Genomic DNA, 22,596 nt, shown 5'->3' on the forward strand with positions numbered 1-22,596 from the left:
ATAAATACAACTTACAAAAAATAGATAATTTTTCTTGAAAGAAATTTAAAGGAAAAAATATATATTAAATTGGAGTGGGGACGTAATATTATTATGTCAATTAATTATGAAGTCATACATATGTGTCAAAGAAGCGGGGCATATCCATCTCCTCGACTTTCCTTAGATCTCATCATATTCCAACACACAAACTTCCATCTTTCTTGTTCCCCACTGATTCTTCTTCAGTTAACTTCATTCTTGGCAAAGTTGGCGGCGAAAAAGTCAACGATAGCTGCAGCCGCTCGCCGCCGTAAATGGGTTCCAGGATAATTACTGTGTCGCAAGATGGCTCCGCCGATTACCGCACTGTGCAGGAAGCCATAGACGTGGTGCCGCTGAGCAACACGTGCCGGACGGTGATTCGTGTGGCGCCCGGCGTTTACAAGCAACCCATATACGTGCCCAAGACCAAGAATTTCATCACGCTGGCCGGGATGCGTCCGGAGGATACGGTGCTGACTTGGAACAACACTGCCGCGAGAATCGACCACCATCAGTCGGCGCGTGTGATTGGGACCGGGACGTTCGGGTGCGGGAGCACGATTGTTGAGGGGGAGGATTTTATGGCTGAGAACATTACTTTCGAAAATTCTGCTCCCGAGGTGAGATGAGATTTCCCTTTTTCTGTTTTGCGGATTTGTTTTCTGAATTCTGCGTAAACCCAACACTTGAATGATTTTGAACCTTGCTTGTAATAAATAATAATGCCATTTGTGTTCAAAGATTTCATTTTTCATCGTTCAATTGCTGTAATGATTCTTACCAATTGCTGTAATGACTGAATATTGCCCAATACGAATGGGTATATAAAACTTTATTCTTGGAGTCTTTTAGCAACGTATTGATAGTTTGTTTTCAACAAGCTACTTGTTGGCAAAGCCTAGTTTCTCTTACGCAAACACCCAGCACAAGGGCGAGGGGTGACAAATATGCAGACAAGTGATTAACGGATAGATCATACATGTTCTTACCTAGTTATTTAGCGATGATCTGAAATCTTGCATTCTATTCATCTGTTGTATCAATTGTCAAGGGTTCAGGGCAGGCTGTGGCCATTCGAGTGACAGCAGATCGATGTGCCTTTTACAATTGCAAATTTCTAGGCTGGCAGGTGCGCGTTGCTTCCCTTATTAGATGACAATGTGAAATTGAAAATGTTCGTTATAACTATCAGTATCGACCACCAAATTGCGCCAGCTCCCCTTCAAAAATCATGTTTCCACAATCTTTTTTAAATGGTTTAATGGCCAAAGTCTAGATCTTTTCACGGGATCTGGCATTTAACAACTTTAAAATTTGATTAGTGATGAACTAAGGAAGTTGGACTAGAATTAGAGTAGATTGCTCTAAATTAACTTTAAAATGTGATTAATAATGAACTAAAATATTTATTTTTTGTAATATTGCATCCGCTATTATCCACTGGCCTCGTTTCAACTTGTAGTTTTGTGAGACTAGCACTATTCTTTTATGTCGAGTGACAGTTCTCTAAAGTGACTGCTCCACCTTCAAATTTTGCCATAATTAATTGCACAACTAAATTTAGTATTATTATTAGATAGAGTAACAAGTAAAGAAGTGTGGAGGAACATATCATATCTGAATTGATGAGATCATAGCTTTTCAAATTTGACAAGATTTCAAATGCATGCAGGATACTCTCTATTTGCACTATGGTAAGCAGTATTTGAGTAATTGCTATATCGAAGGAAGTGTAGACTTTATTTTTGGTAATAGCACTGCTCTTTTGGAGCACTGTCACATCCATTGCAAGTCTCCTGGTTTTATAACCGCTCAAAGCAGAAAATCGTCCCTAGAGACGACTGGCTACATATTTTTAAGGTTTGTAGCCACTTAACTTTAAGTCTGTGTTTCGACTTAAAATGAACTCAAAGTACCTATTTCCTTCATAAATGCAGATGTGTGATTACTAGTAATGGAGGAGTGCAGTACACCTATCTTGGACGGCCTTGGGGACCATTTGGTAGGGTGGTCTTTGCGTATACGCACATGGATGATTGTGTTAAACACGTCGGCTGGCATAATTGGGGGAAGATTGAGAATGAAAGAAGTGCTTGCTTCTATGAGTACAAGTAAGTTCCCCAGAATTCAACCTACTACAAAGGACTATGTAAGAAAATTTAAAAATCGATCTTTTTGTAGACTACGTACAGGACCAAACCAGTGGCAAGACTTAACTTGATTGTTTCAAATCGTAGTTCCTTCTGTTGTTTATGGAGACAAACTTTTCTCCATGACCGAATGCATGCGGTTTTTAAGTTTTAAGTATGAAATGTTGTGCTGCCTTGATATTTTGAGAGCGGCCTTTTCGAGCTATGTTATCTTGTTTGGCGTCGTTTACACGACAAAGGTGTAAAATTGGGTCTGTTTCAGGTGCTTTGGTCCAGGTAGTTGTCCCTCTAAGCGTGTAACTTGGGCGAGAGAATTGATAGATGAGGAAGCTGAGCAGTTTCTTGCGCATAATTTTATTGACCCTGATCCGCAGAGACCTTGGCTGGCTCAGAGGATGGCTGTAAGGATTCCATATTCCGCTTAGGTATTAGTTTGTGTGAGATGAGATTAATTAAGCATCTTTATGTATCTGTGATCCAGCATTTCATGGATTGAGGGTTTCCTAGAATTTCTTGTATATGTTGTACTTCTTGCCAATGTAGAATCATCAGTTGAATTTCATGGTTTTGGTTTAGCTTGTTCAATTTGTGCATCCGCGCTCTTTTTGTATACTACTCTTTCGGTAGAGGATTTATCACTCGAGTCCACTGGACATGAACCTGGAATTTCAACTATGTAAATTACGATTGAAAATTGAAACATTCAATTACATACTTCACTAGAAAAAAACATTGGATACTCGTGTTTTCCACCCAATAGTTCGTGAGTTACTCGATCTTTCCTTGCATTTGGTCCGTGGGAAGTGGGAACTACCGATTTAAAGTTGATAAAACTTGTAACTTCAAAGAGTACCCACAAATCGGAAAATGAGATGTGGCCTTAAAAGTGTATCTAAGAATAAATATTTATAGTACACACGAGGTTTACATTTTTTTTGTGGAAAGAAAAATGTCCACTTTTATATTCAAATTCAATCTTAGGTATTACCCAAGACTACGATTTAATTTCCCCGTGAAACCTCACAAGTTTACAAGGGCATCAAAAACTTCGTAAATTTAATAGCAACCGTACAACAATGATCCAAGCAGGCTCGTATTTATCCATTAAATGAAACCTGGATTACTCGAATTATAACAAGATACAAAACAGGACACTCTTATATAACTTCCAAACCTTGAAATTAAATATTTTTGGTTACTTGGAAAGTTTGAAATACAAAATCACAGCGATAGCAATAACAAGTATTGTGACTATTGAGCCGATAATCCACTTGTTGCGGTCCATCCTCTTGGATATGGAACTCATAATTTTCTTGCTCCTGCTTATGTTGTCATCCACGCCATACAACTGGAACAGAAAGATGCATGATCAGCAATGCTACAAACAGGACTGCTTAAAACAAATCCAACATCATATTTAACTCTCAACGGTTTCATCACTTTTACTCCAAGGGTTCATTTGGTGACTTTTTAGAAAACAAAAAATACACACTGCGTGTGAGAATCCTTAATCATAGAAAGGATAACTTGGTTATTTTTCAGTTTTAACCATTTTTAAAATTTCTCAACGTTTTGACATATTTTCTCCCATAAAAAAATGTGGTTCCTTTAGACTGGATACATAAAAAAACCTGCAATCTAGCATTTGATGATTAATGGCTAGTACCGTGTCATTAGCACGTAGGAGAGACTGTCGCTGCTGGTGCAAATCTTGAAGGAGTGAGACACCAAGCTCCTCCGTCTCCAGCATGACCTTTCTACTTTCTCTGATTCTGTTGCTAGAGGTGTTCAATTTTCCAGTTGACATTATCAATCTCTCCCTTTGATTCGCTGATGCCTGCAAGAGAACAGCTTGAACCTGTTAAACTTGTTAAAATCAAGGATTGGTTTTTTTTTACACTACCATTTCCGAGGGACGTTCAGTTAGGGCTAGAGTAAGACCATGTAAGGTCATTAAACAGAGCTCCAATATGGGAGAAAAAATGTGTTGGTTATCAGAGTTTCCAGAACACATCGAAATGGTAATGTAAAGGTTAAGTAGCTTAGTTGAGCTCAAGCTTGAAAATTTTGTGAGACATCAGCCACCAAGGTGACGTAAGGGACGCTTTGCTGACATGTTTTGGTTCAACAAATTATGCAGCAAAAGACACAGAACCAAAACAATAAAGGAAAATAAACTGTACTGGGAAATGAACTGAAAAAAATTGAGCTTTCATCCTATGATGTATATACATACTGTTGTCGAATCGGCCATTCCTGCCTCCAGCAACTCATCTCGAGCAGCCTGGTTTAAGTTAGTCGATTCAATACGCTTTGCTGCAGTTTTCAAATTGTTCAGGTCAGATTTAAATTCTCTCAGCTTGGCAAGAAGCACCGCCTTAACGTTTGGTTGTAAACCACGGGCCTCAAGATCCATCTTCCGAATCTGTAAGATAATCAGCCATTTGGGAGATAACTCCAAGAGAAGCACAAGAAAATAAATAATTTGGGAAATTAATCGATTCATACCAAAGAATCTGCATCGTCAAGTCCCGCTTTTATTTCAGAAATCTTTTGCTTCTTTCGTTCTGCGAAGATACCATATTTTGATAGCTTAAGCAATCAATTTCAGCAGCTAACATAATCACACGTAAAAATACAAATGATCAGGCCTTATCCCCGATTAATCAACCGCCTTTTATCGTCGACATATAATTTAATTTAAACCTAAATAAAATAAATCGATAGCGTCGATTCTATCCCCTCTCCTCTTCATTTCTAATCTAATGGGGGGAAAAGATAACTTCTTGTCCAAAGCATACATCGAATCGCGATGCCATGAATTCAATTAAACAACAACAATTAACATGAGCTAACCTCCATCGAGTACGCTGGCCGACGAGCATTTCTTCGATAAATTCGCGGAAAGCTCGCAGTATTGACGCTCGTAACCGTCAAACGCATCACTCATCGTTTCCGTTGCCGTTTCCGTTTCCGATTAAACAGAGAGAAAATGAAATCCAATCTCCGATCAAAAGGTCCGACGATTATGCATTCAACAGAGAGAGGGAGCCCAACGGACTGGCGAGAGATCCGTTCTATCAATTCTCATAATTTAATTTATTTTATAATTCATAAGTAAACGTGCTTAGAATTTTCAAAACGACATCGCTTGGTATGGTAGAATATTCCTTTTCTCATGAATAAATTATATAAATTTGTGCTATATATACGAATGTTTTTTTGAAACCAATATATACGAATGTTGATCCCATCCTTGATGATAAAGAGGGACTTTTTTTATTTTGTATAAATTTAAATGGGTAAAATTTTTAATAAAAATAATAAAACTTACTTAAATCCCACGAAATCGCAACACAAAAACTCAAATGTATCAACTACGATAATTCTCCTGTCCATAAAAATATTATATTTTTTTATATAAAAAATATTACGTTTCATCTGTTCATTTACAAATTGTTCACAAAAAGCAATAAATAAAAACAAGGAAAAAATATATTGACCATATCAATAATGCTTTGAAAAATATGATCATCAGTTAATCAATTCCCAACTACGATGCTATGCTATACTCAACACTTGAAAAGTGTTAATATACAAATGATATTGTGCGAAGCTATAAAATCCTATATCAGCATCAATACTGTAAATGAAGCGAAAAAACCCAAAAAAGAAAAAGAAAAAGAAAAAAGACGCAGGAATCTTGGACCTCCCTTTCAACAGAAAGGGTTACCACCTTTGGATGGAAAAATAACTATCCTCAGGCTGTGGTTTCATTCGGTGAAACAACTACATTTCCGTCGGGGAGAGGACTGCACCCACCTTTGGGTTGTTTTTCTTGCAACTTTTCCATTTCTTCTCTGGGGAAAACTTCAGATTGCAAATCTGGGGTGATATTTTTAACGTGCAGCCAAGTAAGTTGCCAAAAGCTGTCTCCTCCCACAGGATCGCTCGGCACAAGAATTCCACTAGTCTTCATGACTAGGAGTACGTTCTTGAGAAGCTCGGGAACTAATTCATGAATCTTCTCGCTTCGTTTTCCTCTGAATCGCAGCTTCATGTGTCTTTCCATGCAGCTAAGAACCTTCAACCACAGCTGGCAGAATGATGTTGACTGTGAGATATCTGGCAGGGATTGTAGAAATGCCTTCGCTAAGACCTTGAGCGAAAGAATAATTGATCCTTCTATGCTTCGATAGTCCTTTGGAGAACTTTGTTGGGCCGTTTCCAGTAGTTCATCGAGCAAGGTGAAGATCACCGGATCAAAACATTGTAGCCACAGATCAGTTGTTAAACGGATACCATCTGTGGCCAAGCATCTTTGTAACAGCAAAATAGCATGATTCCTGACCTCTTCTCTCGGATCCAAACATACTTTTCTCAGCCCCTGAACAAGCCTCATCCACATTTCGAGTATATCCTGAGATATCTTTATAGCCGTCTCCTCATTCACAGCTTCCTTGCTTTGGTTAAACCATCTCACCAGACAAACAACTGAACCAGCCATCAGGTCTAAAGATCTCACTGAGCGATCAACTTGACCTACACGGGACTCAGCAAACTGCCTGGCAGCATTCAAGCAAAGCACGTAATTTGTAGGCAACAAGTGAGCCCCCTCAGACATGACATATGATAGGGTCTCAAACCCGGTTTCGGATGCTTCTGGATGCCGAGCTGTGATGGAAAGTAAAGATATGATTGTCCGCCAACCGATATGAGATCTTATCTGCATGGCATTGGCTTTCACGAGATGCATCACTTCCTGTGTAATTTGTTCACAGTAAGCATCAGCAACCCGAGCATCAAGTTTCAATACTAGTTGCAGAGACTTGAGAAGCTCGTCGGTAAGGTTTTCTTTGTAAGGAAGCAATCGCTGGCAGATACGAAGGAGCCCAAAGACAGCCTTCTCTACAAGAGTACCAGGCATTACAGATGACTGAACGACATTGGCTATGTGCTCATACACGTTTTGCCAAAGAAGCGTGATTCTGTCCCGGTTGTTTAGAGTGATTGCAATCAGCAAATCCAGACAAAAAACAGCTGTGACTTCATCTTCCAATGAGCTATTACCTTTGAGAGGACGTCCTGCTGCCACAACAAGGGCGCGAACAAGCTGTGATAGAGAATCTGCTTGCAGGAACTTACTCTCAGCAAAAATGTTATCGATGTGACAATTTTTGACTGTCTGGAGGGCAACCTGACGAGCAGCAACTTGTTCTTCCGAGGGCTGGGGTGCAGGTTCTTCTGCATCAAGAGATAGGAGTAGGCTAAACCGGCCCATAATACCGGATGATTTCCTGGAAGGAATAGTTGCTGGCACCTGAGATGCAGGTGATTCTGAACGTTTCACACGATCATTATCAGGATAAGCCTCCAAATCATCAGCCGCATCCCTGGCAAGACGAGCAGGAAGAAGGCCCATCTTCTGCAAACTCAAAATGCAATCTAACATGTTTCTCCAGCCTGAGCGAATGTGGTCACCGTAACAGTTAGCAATGGTAAAAACTCCCACAGTTGCCATCCTAGCTTTTATATCATTCCCAAAACTAAGAATTGATTTTTCATTAAAGAAGGGATTCAACAAGGTTGTAAATTTGCAAAGGGACACAACCAAATCATCCAATACTTTACCAAAACTGTAAGCGGCAGAAAGTTTAGCAATGGCCAAAAATCCATCAATACACGACTGCAAAACACCTTCCTGCTCTGCGTGATCAAATACCACAGATATAGCGGCAACTGAAGGGCCAGACAAAATAGCAAACATGTCATAGTCAAGGTAGGATCCAGGATCACAGACAATAAAAGGTGCTGCGTGCTTTGCTTTGTGCATTAAGCCAATCCAATGACTTCTTGTGAAAACTGCAACACCTCCTTGATCTGGAAGCATACGGATTTCGTTTTCACATATAGAGTGATAAAGATCAGATAAAAAATCTCGAGGAAGATCATCTCCCCCGTTGATTTTCCGGTTGTTGCGAATAAAATCATCTTCACTCATCTTCTTCTTGACCTGTGCGTTGTGTTGATCCGTATTAAGCATTATTAAGGAATATGACAACAGGAGAGCTGCATCTTTGTTGGCCAAAATATGGGGTGATTGCTCAAAATAGCTCTCGGAAAATGCTTCTAGCACTCTCTGTATCTTCTGAGACTCACCAGGTAATCTGAAAGCTTCCAAGAAAATGCGCAAAGCAGTGTCCAAATTCATGTCCCCAAATTCAAATGTTCTCGCGAATTCATGCAGCACTTGTATGCAAAATTCATCATGACTCCCCAGAAAATCCCCGGTGATATTTTTATCCAATCCGGTTGTATATCTGAAGAAATATGCTACACTGATCGGATCTAGTTTGCTAGGCAACAAATGTAATTCTTGAAGATATTCCAGGCCTTTTTTGGGATCCCTGTTGAAGTGATCAACACCAATCATTAACTTCCTCTTTATGTGCTTCCTGCTATGTGCAAATGGAACCCAGTGATGAGGTCGAACATAGTCATTACATTTAGCTGTCCAAAACGGCTCATAGGCCTTAAGTTCTAGGGAGGGGGAGGCTTCCCCAAAACCTGATGAATCATGACCAATTCTTTCGGCCATACCCTGAACCAAGGCAATCAGACCATCTAGCGCAAGGGTGTTCATCGCAGATAAAGGGCTGTTCACTGGAAAGGCACTCTTTGATAATAGGTTGGCAAGGTCTTCGAACACGTTGCTGCAGGATATGTCACAATCATAGTTGACATACAATTCAGTGACAAACATAGGTTGCCTGCAAAAGTCAACAAGAGCCTCCATAGCAACCTCCTGTTGTTGGTAAGAAGCTCCATACTTGCTTTGTGAAATTCTCAACAACACACCAGAAATAAATTCTGCAAGCTGCAGTCTTATCTTGGTTCTAAGATGATGATAAAGATTGAGAACAATGCTACATACTGTCGAAAGAATTAGTGGACTCATTGACAAACCAAAATGCATCAGGTTGTATAGCAATTCCTCCTGTATCAATGTCAATAATTTAGGATGATTTCCAAAAGAAGCCCCACCTAACTCTATAGCGGAATTAATCAAACCTAGAGCAAACAGAGGAACATCTTCATCATATGCTATAGGATTTGATCTGGGACCAATATCTATATTCTCCATCACATTTAAAAGAGAGCACAAGAAATGGAATATTTCAACCATTGCTGGAATCCCATATGGATCTGCCATAGAAGAATCAGAACTCGTGGAGCTATTTTTTCCATGAACAATCTCTGTTGTTTTATCATTCGTTTGTACTGCTACTGTATCCATTGGAACGTCTGAAGAAACTGCAAGAAGCTCATTGCCTGATTCGGCACTACGGTAACCATTGACATGTTTATTACCCTGCAGAGACTGAGTATAAGCAAACACAGCATCCTGCAAGTAGAATTGCAAACAAATGGAGAAATAAGAGACGAAGACACATTTTTCAAGGAATTTCGAAATTGAGCAGCACTGCAGTAACACTTTCACAAGTGAATGGAGAAATAAGAAAGTGGATCAGGGTCTCAAATTTAAAAGAACACAGGATCAAGAGTAAGTGTACTAACACCGTTCAACCATGTATAGAGTTGATCTAATAATCTGAATCTTACAGTCAATAGTTGAGAGTCTTGAATAATAATCTTTTGGCAAGTAAAGGTTTCATCAAACCTGAAGAGGCTCACACAACTTTAAAAAAATACTTTGATTTTAACTGCTAAAGCTACCTTTGAAAAGCCAAGATTCCTGCACCTATACCGGTATCCAAGCAAACAATTATATTCTATTGCACAATTTCATCTATCCAATATCGAAGAGCAGCATTCCAATTTCCAATTTATGATACAACTAACAATATAAATTTGATATGGGACCAATATTTATCAGTGGCAAACACATCCAGCAGGTGTAGATCTGATATACGACGTCTAATTAAATGAGAAGAACTCCTTTGTTACCTCTGTGTTAGATTGACTTCCATGAACCAATCTGTGACGATTTCCATCTATAGAAGGAAGGTGTAAGAAAATGCACCGGATGAGTTCATGCATCGTGTGACGAGATATCCTTTGCAGTAGTTCACTTTTAGAACTTGCCTGATGAACTATCCGAAAGCAAGTAGTCACAATCCCACATACATGATTGTTGTTCAAGCTAACTGATGCTTTAGTTTTCATGCATGCCAAAAGAACTTGAAGAATCTTCATCAGTGCAACTTCCTCAGAGGCAGGATCAGTCACCTCGAAACGGCAGCTTGTCACAGCATCAACAATTAGATGTAGAGCATTATCTATGTTAACAGTTTGCGAATCAATTATATCCAAATTTAAGATTTTGTAAACAGATGATAATGCGACACCAGTAATTGGTGCACCGGTTTCATCTGATTTAATGACATCCAAAAATGGCTGAAGGTACAGAACTGGATCAACACGATGCCACTGGTTTTGCCAAGAAAAGATCTTTTTCCTGAGTTCCTTAAAGGATATAATGAGAGAATGCTCCATCTGCTCCTCATCAGAAGCATAATGAACACCCCATCTCACGTTTCTCCTCATCACGGCCAAAACAGCTCCAATTTCTGAATTCAGCATACATGCTAAGGTACCACCAGAAGGATTGGAAAAACCGTTCAATTTCTCAACTAACCCATCAACTTCCTGCTGCCCATTAAGAGAATTCATACTGATCCTGCTTATTTAAACTCTCAGAAACTTCTGCTCAATGCTTGCATTAAGAAAGCCCAGCCAGGTTAAACACTTTCTAATTTTACAGAGAGATCAGTACAATTGACTTACAGTGAGATATGGCAGTCATACCTATAAAAGCAGGTTAAACAAGATTGCATGTTAGATTGATACAGCTTAACTAGTTTGATATAATTCTACCGATGGATTGTGTAACAAGTGCAATAACGACTTTGTGTTGATCAGCGGGTGTCTGAAATTTAAAGAAAAAAAATTAAAAACCCCATAAATCAGCTAGCAAGAGCCAAAAACAATTTTTCAAAATGAAAATCAATCACACTTTGACTGCATTTCTAGAACGAAAACAAAACAAAACAGAAACAAGATGTGTGTTGTGTACAGTATCGACTGGCAGATCTACACCAACTGGAACCGAAATCCAAAATTAAAATGAACTCACGGCAAGATCTATTGCATCACAAATCCACAAAGTGAAATGCAAAAAAAAAAAAAAATGCAATACGATTGAACAACCGTGAGCTCACGGACGAATGATTCATCACCGGAATTGTAGGAACAGATCAAGAAGAAAAGAAGAGACAAGTACCAGATCAATTGAAGATCACAGCGAGGAGTTTAATAAGTGTTTGATTTTGTTTCTCCGCAGGAAGTCATCTCCAATTCTCCATCGCTGCTACTGCCTGCGGTCAGAGACGGGGACAGTTTTGGCAATTCGAAATTTTATGTTTGGTCAAAATAATCTTTTAGTCGTAGGCGTCAAAACACGTTTCTGGTTTCGCTAATAAATGTTGATTTAACGTTTTATGTGCATTTTTTTAAAAAATTGTTTTTTTTCCCCAGATTTTAATTTTACTCTCAAATTATCTTAAAATTATCAGTTTGTACCCTTATTATTTTCAATTATAATATTTCCAAAATATTAAAATTAAAGGGTAATTTTGTTAATTAGGATAAGAGTTATTTAACCTACTTAATCATTTTTACACAACAATTTTAGGTGTCTCTTATTGAATATTGTGCACTTGAAAGTTGAAACTTGTTTGAAATGGTTTGGTTTTTATTTGAAATTTAGAGAGGATTTTCATTATTGGTTATATTTTAGAATAATTCATTATTTTAAATTTTTCAGAGGATTTAAGGTTTTTTAGCATTAAATTGCATCATTCTAGTGCATCGTAGATATTCTTGCTAATTTTTATTGATTAACATTTTTTGTTTGGAACGGTAATGAAAAATCTTTTGTATTAATGCAGATCATCATATTTATGTTCTCAAATGTTTGTTCCACATTGTTTGAATGAATATTCTATTCAACTTAATTATTATCCTTTTCAAATTTTTTTTAAAAAACAATCACAAATAAATTATATTTTAATGTTTGAAAATAACTTTAATAGTAATAATCAACGCATTATTTGGTTTGCTTTAATATTATCCAAGTGATACTTAATTCCTCTCTCAATATATATATATATTTTTTAATCAAAAACCAAAACAATTGAAACGTGTTGCAAATGAAATATATTGATTGATATACGCCTGAAGATGTCATGTAAAAATGATTAATTATGTTCGATAACTCTTTTTCCTAATTGATAAAATTGCCACTTTAATTTTAATATTTAGGTAAGTGAAAATAGGAAAGGGTGCAGATGATTGTTTTAATATGATTTGACTTTTAAGGGTGAAATCTATCAAAAATATAATTTAATGATAGAGTGTGTCGAAAAGGATTTCATCATAAGATTTTATATTTGGTGTTTTAAATTGCGCTATACTTTGCTCAAACAAGTCATGTTTACACAAATTATTAAAAATTAAACGCACTAAACACCAGGTATAAACAAAATAAAATTAATTATTAATAAAACATTCGATTCGTGTATTTTTTTAAAACAAATCGGCATATATAAATTTAAGAACTAAATATCTTATATTAGATGTGACTCAATTACAAAATATGAATGGTCTCACAAGTCAGCAAGACACGGCTCAGCCAAAATATTTTATGAAAAAAGTTATTTCTTTATTTTAAAACTATTATTTTTCATTGTGGATCTGCGTTAGATCGACCGTAGATATAGATCTGGGAGACTGTCTCATAAGAAACTTATGAGACAGTCTCACATTTTAATTTTGCAAGACACACATTTTTTTTTTATAAAATCAAAATTTCAGCCACATAAAATCAAAATTTTTAAAAGCTATTTATCAGTTTATCAAATGAACCGACCAAATTATTCTCCCAAATTGTTTGGAACCAATTATTATAATTAAATTAATTTTGTACGTACTAAAAACATGAGATGTATGTGAAATAATATATTTATTAAATAATAAAAACTTTCAATTATCATGAAAAACATATGATTATTTTTTCAAATTTAATAGTTTTTTTTAGAAATCAAATATAATAGTTAATATAATAAAAATTATATAGATTTCGAAAATCACCTAACATTTATATAAAATATGGGCAAATGTATTTGCTTTGAATCCATAAACTAAAACTAAAACTTGCATTCAATCAATGTAGAAAAATAAGTGTTTGCGCTTCCCGATCCACAAAAAATGTAAACATCGAAAAAAAAAATTTTAAATATCATACTAATATATGATATTCGAACACCAACTGCTCTAGATCTCGTGCAAAAGATATGATTTTGAGTACAAATTTATTAATATCAACACTTGCAACACATGTTTAAGTACTTAAAAATCATATATTAATATCAGATATAAAATAGTTGGTACACAAATATCATATATTTTCAATGTTTTGTATTTTCATCCAATAACACAAATGTTTAATTATTCAAAAATCATATATCAGTATCAGATTTGAAATATTTGGTGTTCAAATATCACATATCAATATCATATTTTTAATATTTTATACTGAATTTTATCCAAGAACAAATGTGTGGGTCAAAGAGTGTTGTAAGGCACCGTTTGGTTTAAGTGATAAGATAAATAATCCATGGATAAGTAATATAATGTAAATTAAAAATAAATAAGAAAAATTATAATACATTATTTGATTTGATGGATAGATTATAATTTATTTGATTTAATTGATGTAAAATTATTAATTAAAAAATAGATAAATAATATAACGAAAATAAGATGAAATTGATTGGAATAAGTTATACATAAATTAATGATATATATAAATTAATAATATATCAAACCAAACAATGCTATATTGACAATGCAAAGTTAAGTTTCTTAACGTAAATTTACCAAAAAAAATATAATGTAAATAAATAGACAATAAGCTCACGCAACAAAAACATGGGGAAAAAGCCAACTGTTTTCGCGTTCCAAGCTCCTCAAAGTGACCAAAACTTCATATTCTCTATCTTCCAATCAACTATACTGAGAAAGGTTTGATTTTTACATCATTTTTTCCTCTCAACACCGTGCTTCTATCAACTTTTTGTAGTTTCCATTTAGGGTTTTTCTTTTCCTGCCATTCCCGTTTGAGCATTATCGATGGTCACGCTCACAGTTATCGAGACGCGTGTTGCATCTTTAATTAATTTAATAATTTTTTCTTAATTTTCAAAGAACCCGAGGTTGGCGTGTATTATATGCTTATTCTACTTAGAAATTGAGGTTTATTTCAAGGTATTTTTAATGATGGGCGTGCCACCTTAGTCTGTAGAACATCGAAGAAGATAATAAATTAGTTTGCTGAATTCATACGTGTTTTCTTTGATTGTGTAGTTGGCCAGTTGGGTGATGATTGATTAAAATCTTTGACTATATATTACAAGCTCAAACCTCTGTGTCTCAGCTGAGGAGTAAGAGAGATCGTTTCTATGGCCTTCTGATGTAAGCATAAGCTATTCACCTATATTCTCGATGGATGTGTAATTTTATTGCCTTTTCCGCTCGTATCTGATTCATTCTATTTCTGTTTTGGAAATTTTTGCAGTCTTGCAGCTTATTATTGACAGAGTTAGTTTGGGGAAGTGAAAGATTTGAGCAAGTGAATTTAAGAGTTTTAAGGGATGATTCTTTCAGCGCTTTTGACTTCAGTTGGGATAAACGTTGCACTTTGTTTACTTTTCGTGATCCTCTACTCTATTCTGAGAAACCAGCCAAGAAATGCCGACCTTTACACACCGCGCTTGGTTGCTGAAGGGAAAGTTCAACATGAAGAGGAATTCAGTGTCGGAAGGTTGCTGCCTTCTTTCAAATGGGTGATAAAGGCTTGGAAGCCCTCAGAAGATGAGATTTTGTCACACTCGGGGCTGGATGCTGTAGTATTCATGCGCATTTTCACTTTCGGGTAAGTGAGAACAAAGAGAAGAAAATCTGATCTAAGTTAATGGATTTATGGAATATCTGCTTATTGGTATTTTTCTTTGACCTAAGACTGAGTAAATATTTATATAGTCATAGTTTGAATTGTTGGCAAAAGGTGTTGGAGCTCATCAATATAGATGAAGGGGATTAAATTGTTCCACTTGCAGGCAAATAGAGGCTTGCTCTAAATACACGCTCTCGAGTAAATAAAAACGAAGATGTCTCATTGTTTTTGTAACATAATGAAAATTCTTTAAACTTTGATATTGCCTGTGTTGGATGATGTTTTACCACATATGTGGCTAGTTTAACTGTGATTGCAAACTTCTGAAAATACGTGTGGGTAACTAGAAAAGAGCGAGTTGATTTTGAGATATATATAGTTCTGTGGTTGAACCCTCTGGTGCGTGTAGATTATCAATCAAGAGCTTCAGTTAGTTTATGTGATTTCTAATTTTGTTTTCTACATCTGCCTGATGTTATGCATTTCACTTTCTTGATTTGCAGTTTGAGAGTGTTCAGGTTTGCCGTGATTGTTGGGATTTTGATTCTTCTTCCATTCAATTATGCGGGAAATCAATTAAATATTGACTTCACTGACCTACCTAACAAATCTCTGGATTCATTTAGCATTTCCAATGTTGATGATGGATCAAACAGGTAACTCAATTTGGTTTTACATATTCTATCAAAAGTGTTATGAACACTTGCAATGAGTTGGATTTTGTGGCGGAGATAAGCTTTTCTGCTGTTCTTTCAAGTCAATTGACCTTTACTATGCACAATATCAGCTTTTCTGTGGTTTTTTCAAGTCAATACGCCTTTACTATGCACAATGGGGTGGTGGACCACAAACCAAAATTTTACAAGGCCATTTGTCATCATTTGCAATGCAATATTAATGAACATTTTCTTCCTGCTATCCTTTCTGGATTTTCCAATGTTGTCTTGCAATTTTCTAGTACAAGACTGAGAGGCAAGTGCTGCACAGCAGGGTACCCTGTGGGCATGCTCAATTTGTGTATTTTAGACTAATATGATGCAAAAATTACCCGTGTCATCCAAAGGGGTGCCTCAAGCCAAAGGTGCAAGTTAGTGTGCCTGAAGAAACAACAGGCACGCGGAAGAGATGCACACCTACACGACGAGGCATGCTTCTCAGCTGAGGCGAACACCTTGATTTTCCTAGTAACTTTTTCTCCTCGTAAAAATTAGAATTTGTCTTTTTCGGGTTTGAAAGAGCCCCATAGCACCCTCACAGTAAATTACTACCATCCATTCAGAATCTATTCTCCTGCAACAATGGCAGGCGAGGGGTAGGTTCCATCAAGTTTTATTTTGCATTTTCATAGGCATCTTTAGGGTCTTTCCTCTTTTCTTTCTTTTTATAATTTTGGATAGATATTTAAATCTGAATCTCTTATTGTTATATTAAATGAAATTTCTTACTTTATTATTTTCTTATAATTTTTACAAATTCATTTGGTTGTTTCGGCTGAAATTTTGATTTTATGGGCAAATACTTATTGCACACTGTTTTATTTGTTAGTAAAAATGTTTCGTTTGCATAAATTGAGTCTTCAAGTGGTTGTCTTGAATTTGATTGAGAAATGTTTAATACATGCCATTTTTCCTCTGAGTGCACTATAACTTTGAAAGAGCACACCTCCTTTGGCACCTTGGGCTCAAGCCATAAGATCTCTCAGTGTCTTGGTGCTCCTTTCACCCTTACTAACTATGCAAGCTACCAACTTGAGTTGCTCAACCATTTTGCTGTAATTTTATATTCAAGAATTATTTCAAAATTTGTTTGAATTTAGTAAATATTAACTTTATATTTAGCTTTAAAGTAACACAATTCCTTTTGGTTTCTCTAAGGTTGTGGATACACTTCTGTGCTATTTATATTTTCACAGCCGTTGTCTGCTATCTTCTGTACATTGTAAGTATTTCAATGCCATAGTTTTTTCCCCCATAAACGTTAGTGCCAGAGTTTTGTCCTAGTGAATTTGAGATGCTCGTAGATAGAAAAATTAACGGATCGTATCTTATACAGGAATTTGACTATATTGCATCAAAGAGGATTGCTTTTTTCTACTCATCAAAACCTCGGCCAAACCAGTATACTGTTTTAGTACGAAGTATTCCTGTCACCCCTGGAAGAAGCTTCAGTGAAAGTGTTGAGAGCTATTTCAGTGAATATTATCCCTCTTCCTATCTATCCCATTCTATGGTTCGTCGAACAAGCAAACTCAGAGGCCTCGTTGTAAGCATTTCTCGAAACTATTATTTTAAACAACTCTGCCTGGTTCTTTTGACACATTTATTCATTGTATCACGTTTTTGCATCTTATGTCTTAGATGCACAAGTCAAACTATGATATGTTGAAACTTGAAAGGTAGGATAATTGCACCATCTAAACTTTGAGATGAAGAAGTTGCTTTGGATTTTTATATTTGAGCAGATGCTACTTGCTAGTGTGGTTCTTAGATGCACAACACTCAACTCTTGTTTGCCTTCTTTTTTTGGTGGGGTTCGTTACTGTTCCAATTTTTTTTATTTTTTTTTATTTTCTAGAATAAGGCAGACAAGGCATATAAAAAACTTGTGCACCTGAAATCAAAAAATGATTCGCAACAAAGATACACACGATCAGGTTGTCTTGGGCTTTTTGGACGAAGAATGGACCTAGATGAATATGAAAAGTCACTAGAAGATATGGAACATGATGTGATGACAGAACGATCTAATATTGTTGGAAAGGTAACACGCTCTGCTTACAAATTATAGTTATGTGTAATATACTATTATACACAATGGATATAGCTAAAACTAAATGTGCCACTTGGTTGTATTTTTGTCATTACACATGAATTCACGACGTTTCTGTTACGAATCAATAATTTTACATATAGTCCACGTGTGTCAACTTTGATATGTGCTTTCTCTCTTCCGAGGCATGACACACTAGTCAACTTATCGTGGACACTGTCAAGTTTTCTCTGAAATGATATAGCTCGTGTTCAATATTCAGATCAATTTATTTTTAGCGTAATAGCTCAATGACAACTACATGGTTGTTCAAAGCTTTTTATTAGCTGATGTGGTTTATTGCATCTCAATTACTCTCACTTATGGCACAATACGATTGAAGCTAGTGCCACAAAACATATCAGAATCAAGAATTGACTTGACTTGGTATGTGACTTAATGTAATAGAACATGATTGGTGTGCACGATGGTAGAATGCATTAGTTCAAGAATGAGCCTGACATATGCTGTATGGATTTGGATCAAGTGTTGAGACCCTAGCGTTGTCATTACAGAAATGCATTTTAAACCAATTTGTACCAATCAAAGCATCCCAATATCAATTTTTAGTGCATCAGAGGTTGTTAATGAGTAATGACATTGCAGGGCAACTTTGCTAGCAATATACCTCTTCTGAATACGTAAAATCAAAGAATACACTCTACCATCAGATTTGATATTATTAAAAGAGTTTGATAGAGTTTTAAGCCTCCAAATATTAGGTTATGGATGTAATTATTTATGGTGAACCATGTAAATCATATCTTGCATTGCGTATTCTTTTCTTTATATTTTTACTACTATTCCAAACTCATCGGGACGAATTGTCTGTAGATTAAAGTTTTTTTTTTTGTACGATGGGGCTGGGGGATATTTCTAACTAATGGGATACGAACCCAAAACCTCTGGGGTTTTGGGGACTCACCCTTGCCACTAGGTCAACGGATCCTTGGCAAGTCAGTGGATTAAAGTTACTAAAAGAAGTTACTGAGGTGATATTTTAACTACATTGAAAAATGTGTAAATCTGTATTATCATCTCTGTTGAGATACCATGTATTCTTATGTGCTCAGACATTCAACTTATGATTCCGGATACCATGTGATTCTCCACTATTCAATTTTCCCCTGTTAGGAAGTTGCGGCAGCTTTTGTGTCGTTCAAGTCTCGGCTTACTGCTGCTATAGTTGTACATGTTCAACAACGGCTGAAACCTACAGAATGGGTTACTGAGCAAGCTCCGGATCCGCAGGATGTACATTGGCCCTTCTTTTCTGCATCATTTTTCAAGAAATGGATGTGCAACATTGCTGTTATCGTGGCGTGCATTTGTATCACTCTTCTGTTTGTTATACCTGTTGTCTTTGTGCAAGGTCTCACTAATTTGGATCAGCTGGAGACCTGGTTCCCCTTTTTGAAAGGTCTGTTAGAAAAGTAAGTGGTTTTTTTCCCAATCTTTATTTCTTATTTTAATTTATTTTTAGGTGTGTGATCTCTGAATAATATGCAATAAATTGGATTTCTACTGCCTAAAAATCTTATGTATTTCCTTACATTGACCTCAGACATATAATTACAATGTAATCTCTTTGTACATGGTTGTCTTGGAATGACAATAATTAGTTATTTGTAACGTATATAACAAAGCTTTTTCTTGCTCGTGCAGAAAAGTTGTCAGCCAAGTGGTTACTGGATACCTTCCAAGTCTTATTCTTGTGCTGTTTCAATCTTTAGTGCCCCCAGTGATGATAACGCTTTCCTCCATACAAGGGTACATTGCCTTCAGCAAAATTGAGAAAAGTGCTTGCATTAAAGTATTATGGTTCACCATATGGAACGTCTTCTTTGCAAATGTACTGTCAGGGACAGCACTCTACAAGGCTGATATCTTTCTTGAACCCAAAAACATTCCCGAGACATTAGCCGCGGCAGTTCCTGGACAGGTATACGAATTATAAATGTTAATATCTCACACTACTCTTGAAATGATAATGCCTGTTATTTTGCTTCGAGTGCGCCTCTCTATGTCAAAAGATAGCCTCATAATTATCTAATTGAGTTTATATGCATAGAGGACTATGAGTCTTTGGAATAGGGCGTTAATACCCCATGGCTTGACAAAATTACTCATAGTTCTGTCAAATTTTCGCCCCTAATCCCATGGCTCATGTTCTTTTTTACTTTTATCTTTTCCATTAATGGCTTTCTTAGGTTGAGTAGATTTTGTAGATAGGATTCGATCACTCTGTGTACCTGTAAATCCATAGATGTATAGGCACGGGTCCATTTTAACCTCCATCGATCGATTGTGTAATTTAATGAGAGAGAGAGCGTGTACATGCATTTAAAATGTGATAAAAAAAATGTAGTGACTTGAGGATTAATGCCAGTCCTGAAAATAATATGAAATTACTTGGCATAAAAAAATATGTACATGGATGTATCGTGCAAGGAGCGCTAGTCTGTGTGTGTGTGTGTGTGTATTGAGAAGAATCCTAATTGTGTTTTAATCTTAATTATATTTGTACATGAGAGAGATCTTAAGCTTGATTCATGGCTGTGGAGTTGATATAATTCTGATTCGATTCTCCATTACATCATTCATTTTTTTTACGTTTTAATGGTATGAAAGGGCTCTTTTTTTTACCATAAGATGGTCAAATTAAGTCTTGGTCAGGTACATTTGTAGACACCTTGAAATAATGCAATAATGAATTTGATCTTTCTTTTTTTTGTAGGCGTCATTCTTCATTGCATATGTTGTAACATCTGGATGGACCAAAATATTTTCTGCAAAACTTTTTAGGCTGAAGCCCCTCATTTGGAGTTATGCGAAAGGAATTCTTTGTTGTCATTCTGATGAGGAACATGAGGCCCCTTCCATTCCTTATCACAGTGAAATTCCCAAGATTATGTTTTTCATCCTTCTTGGAGTCACATACTTCTTCCTTGCGCCACTAATTTTGCCATTTGTCTTGGTTTACTTTTGCTTTGGATATATCGTCTACCGTAACCAGGTCAGTCTATGGTGCTCATGCTTGTTCCTTAGAATTTTAACTATTTGCTGGATCTTTGGATCTCTTCCTTTTCTGTTTAGGACAATTGGGAAGGTTTGTATCTGTTCATTTAACTTGGTGTTGTTGGAACAGCTATTCAATGTTTATAAACCCAAGTTTGAAACTGGAGGAAAATTTTGGACTGTGGTACACGACGCAACGATATTTGCCTTGGTATTGATGCATATTATCGCCATTGGGATATTTGGTCTGAAGAAAGTTCCAATAGCATCCAGCGCAACTATTCCTCTTCCAATCCTCACTCTCATATTCAATAGTTACTGCCGAAGACGATTCTTACCTACTTTCAGGGGTTATCCTGCTGAGGTGAATATACATGATAGGCCTTACCTCAACATCTATTACTGTATTATTAAGCATCAACCATTTGTTTTCATCTCCTCAAAAGATGGTACTAATCCCATTCTTAGTGGTAAGCACTAGTGGGTTAAATTCACCTCTGTGCAATTAATTGAAGGAGATGGTAAAGAGACGATAAAGTCAATACACACCAACACCCTGTTTTTATGCATCTAATAGCTTTGTGTTTCTTCATTCGGTTAAGCTTTTCGATGTGCTTGGTAGGGGTCAGCAGGAGCTATTGCCCCCCCCACCCCACCCCCCTTCCTGTTCAAGTTACACATCCCTGTATACAGTACAAATTTTGAGTCCCTGTTAAGGTCCTGATAACTATTTGTCGTTATGATGCAGTGCTTGATAAATAAGGATAGAATGGATGAGAATGACCCGGCAATATCTTCTTTCTATGATGAACTTGCTACGGCATACCGAGATCCTGCAACGAAGTCTAGAAGAGATTCTAGAAAGAGCGAGAGCAGTAACTCTCCCCTGCTCGACCGTTCTAATGTTTGAAGTTGAATTTGATCGATTGGCTGTTGTAATGGTTATTGTTGTTGTTATGGTGCTGTATATTGGAGATGGTTGCTAGAATTAGATATAGAACTAGTACAAAGTGAGAATTTTTCATTGTGTGAGATGTTTCCATATGTAGCAAAAAAAAAAAAACACACGTTTCTTAATTTGGTGTTTTCTTGTGTAGTCAAATCTTGGTTGTATGAAATTTGTGGAGATAGTTGTGTGAAAGATATTGAGAAAATTGTTGCATCAGCACATATCTTCGTCTGCAAATAAGGATGAAAATGAACTTTATAGTTTTACCTATGATAAAAACTAAGGGCTCGTGGAATTTCACCAATATTATTTTAGTCTATGTAGCTGAAAAGTGTTGTTATACGACGGGAAAGAAACAAAATAAAGGGCATAAATCCGTTCAAATGAAATATTTCTAAATTAATTCGTTATTATTTTTGAAAAAATTACTGTTTTTTGTCTAACTTACTCGTTCGATTTTGAGTTTGGTCCATTTTGTTAGAATATTTTTCAGAATATTTTCAGAAATTTTGTTGTCCATGACGAATAAAGATTTTCGCTGCGAAAATTACGGGTGGATGCTTTGGTTCATGAATGGATGCATTGTTTGACTAAGAGTCACACCCGTTCAA

At 36.3% G+C, this 22,596-nt stretch overlaps 4 protein-coding genes across 8 annotated transcripts; 2 read left to right on the forward strand and 2 right to left on the reverse strand.

Annotated features, from left to right (window-relative positions):
- Positions 1 to 133: 133 nt before the first annotated feature.
- On the forward strand, positions 134 to 2,759 carry LOC140865229 (pectinesterase 31). Its single transcript, XM_073269795.1, has 5 exons — positions 134 to 644; positions 1,076 to 1,153; positions 1,697 to 1,884; positions 1,962 to 2,135; positions 2,437 to 2,759. Exons 1-5 carry the CDS (start codon positions 297 to 299, stop codon positions 2,597 to 2,599), a joined length of 951 nt encoding a protein of 316 aa, XP_073125896.1. The 5' UTR covers positions 134 to 296; the 3' UTR covers positions 2,600 to 2,759.
- A 436-nt stretch (positions 2,760 to 3,195) lies between these two features.
- LOC140864607 (vesicle transport v-SNARE 11-like) lies at positions 3,196 to 5,265 on the reverse strand. Its single transcript, XM_073268890.1, has 5 exons — positions 5,031 to 5,265; positions 4,683 to 4,741; positions 4,411 to 4,599; positions 3,841 to 4,011; positions 3,196 to 3,522 (listed from the first exon to the last, which is right to left on the reverse strand). Exons 1-5 carry the CDS (start codon positions 5,122 to 5,124, stop codon positions 3,370 to 3,372), a joined length of 666 nt encoding a protein of 221 aa, XP_073124991.1. The 5' UTR covers positions 5,125 to 5,265; the 3' UTR covers positions 3,196 to 3,369.
- A 405-nt stretch (positions 5,266 to 5,670) lies between these two features.
- On the reverse strand, positions 5,671 to 11,592 carry LOC140863251 (ARF guanine-nucleotide exchange factor GNOM-like). 2 transcript variants are annotated; one of them, XM_073266547.1, is made up of 3 exons: positions 11,479 to 11,592; positions 10,143 to 11,003; positions 5,671 to 9,546 (listed from the first exon to the last, which is right to left on the reverse strand). In XM_073266547.1, exons 2-3 carry the CDS (start codon positions 10,866 to 10,868, stop codon positions 5,935 to 5,937), a joined length of 4,338 nt encoding a protein of 1,445 aa, XP_073122648.1. In that variant the 5' UTR covers positions 10,869 to 11,003; positions 11,479 to 11,592; the 3' UTR covers positions 5,671 to 5,934. The 2 variants fall into 2 exon arrangements, with proteins under 2 accessions (XP_073122648.1, XP_073122647.1); XM_073266546.1 differs by having other exon boundaries at positions 5,671 to 9,579.
- Positions 11,593 to 14,179: 2,587 nt separating this feature from the next.
- On the forward strand, positions 14,180 to 22,138 carry LOC140861711 (CSC1-like protein HYP1). 4 transcript variants are annotated; one of them, XM_073264730.1, is made up of 12 exons: positions 14,286 to 14,522; positions 14,622 to 14,729; positions 14,833 to 15,189; positions 15,714 to 15,866; positions 17,085 to 17,148; positions 17,263 to 17,472; positions 17,785 to 17,970; positions 19,153 to 19,451; positions 19,684 to 19,960; positions 20,756 to 21,034; positions 21,167 to 21,400; positions 21,785 to 22,138. In XM_073264730.1, the coding sequence occupies exons 3-12, from the start codon at positions 14,909 to 14,911 to the stop codon at positions 21,944 to 21,946; spliced, it is 2,145 nt and encodes a 714-aa protein (XP_073120831.1). In that variant the 5' UTR covers positions 14,286 to 14,522; positions 14,622 to 14,729; positions 14,833 to 14,908; the 3' UTR covers positions 21,947 to 22,138. The 4 variants fall into 4 exon arrangements, with proteins under 4 accessions (XP_073120829.1, XP_073120831.1, XP_073120830.1 ...); XM_073264728.1 differs by lacking the exon at positions 14,286 to 14,522 and adding an exon at positions 14,180 to 14,279 and having other exon boundaries at positions 20,756 to 21,400; XM_073264729.1 differs by having other exon boundaries at positions 14,823 to 15,189; positions 20,756 to 21,400.
- The last annotated feature ends 458 nt before the right edge of the window (positions 22,139 to 22,596 follow it).

The sequence above is a fragment of the Henckelia pumila genome, chromosome 4 (assembly GCF_033568475.1).
Source record: "Henckelia pumila isolate YLH828 chromosome 4, ASM3356847v2, whole genome shotgun sequence".
NCBI classification, from domain to species: Eukaryota; Viridiplantae; Streptophyta; class Magnoliopsida; order Lamiales; family Gesneriaceae; genus Henckelia; species Henckelia pumila.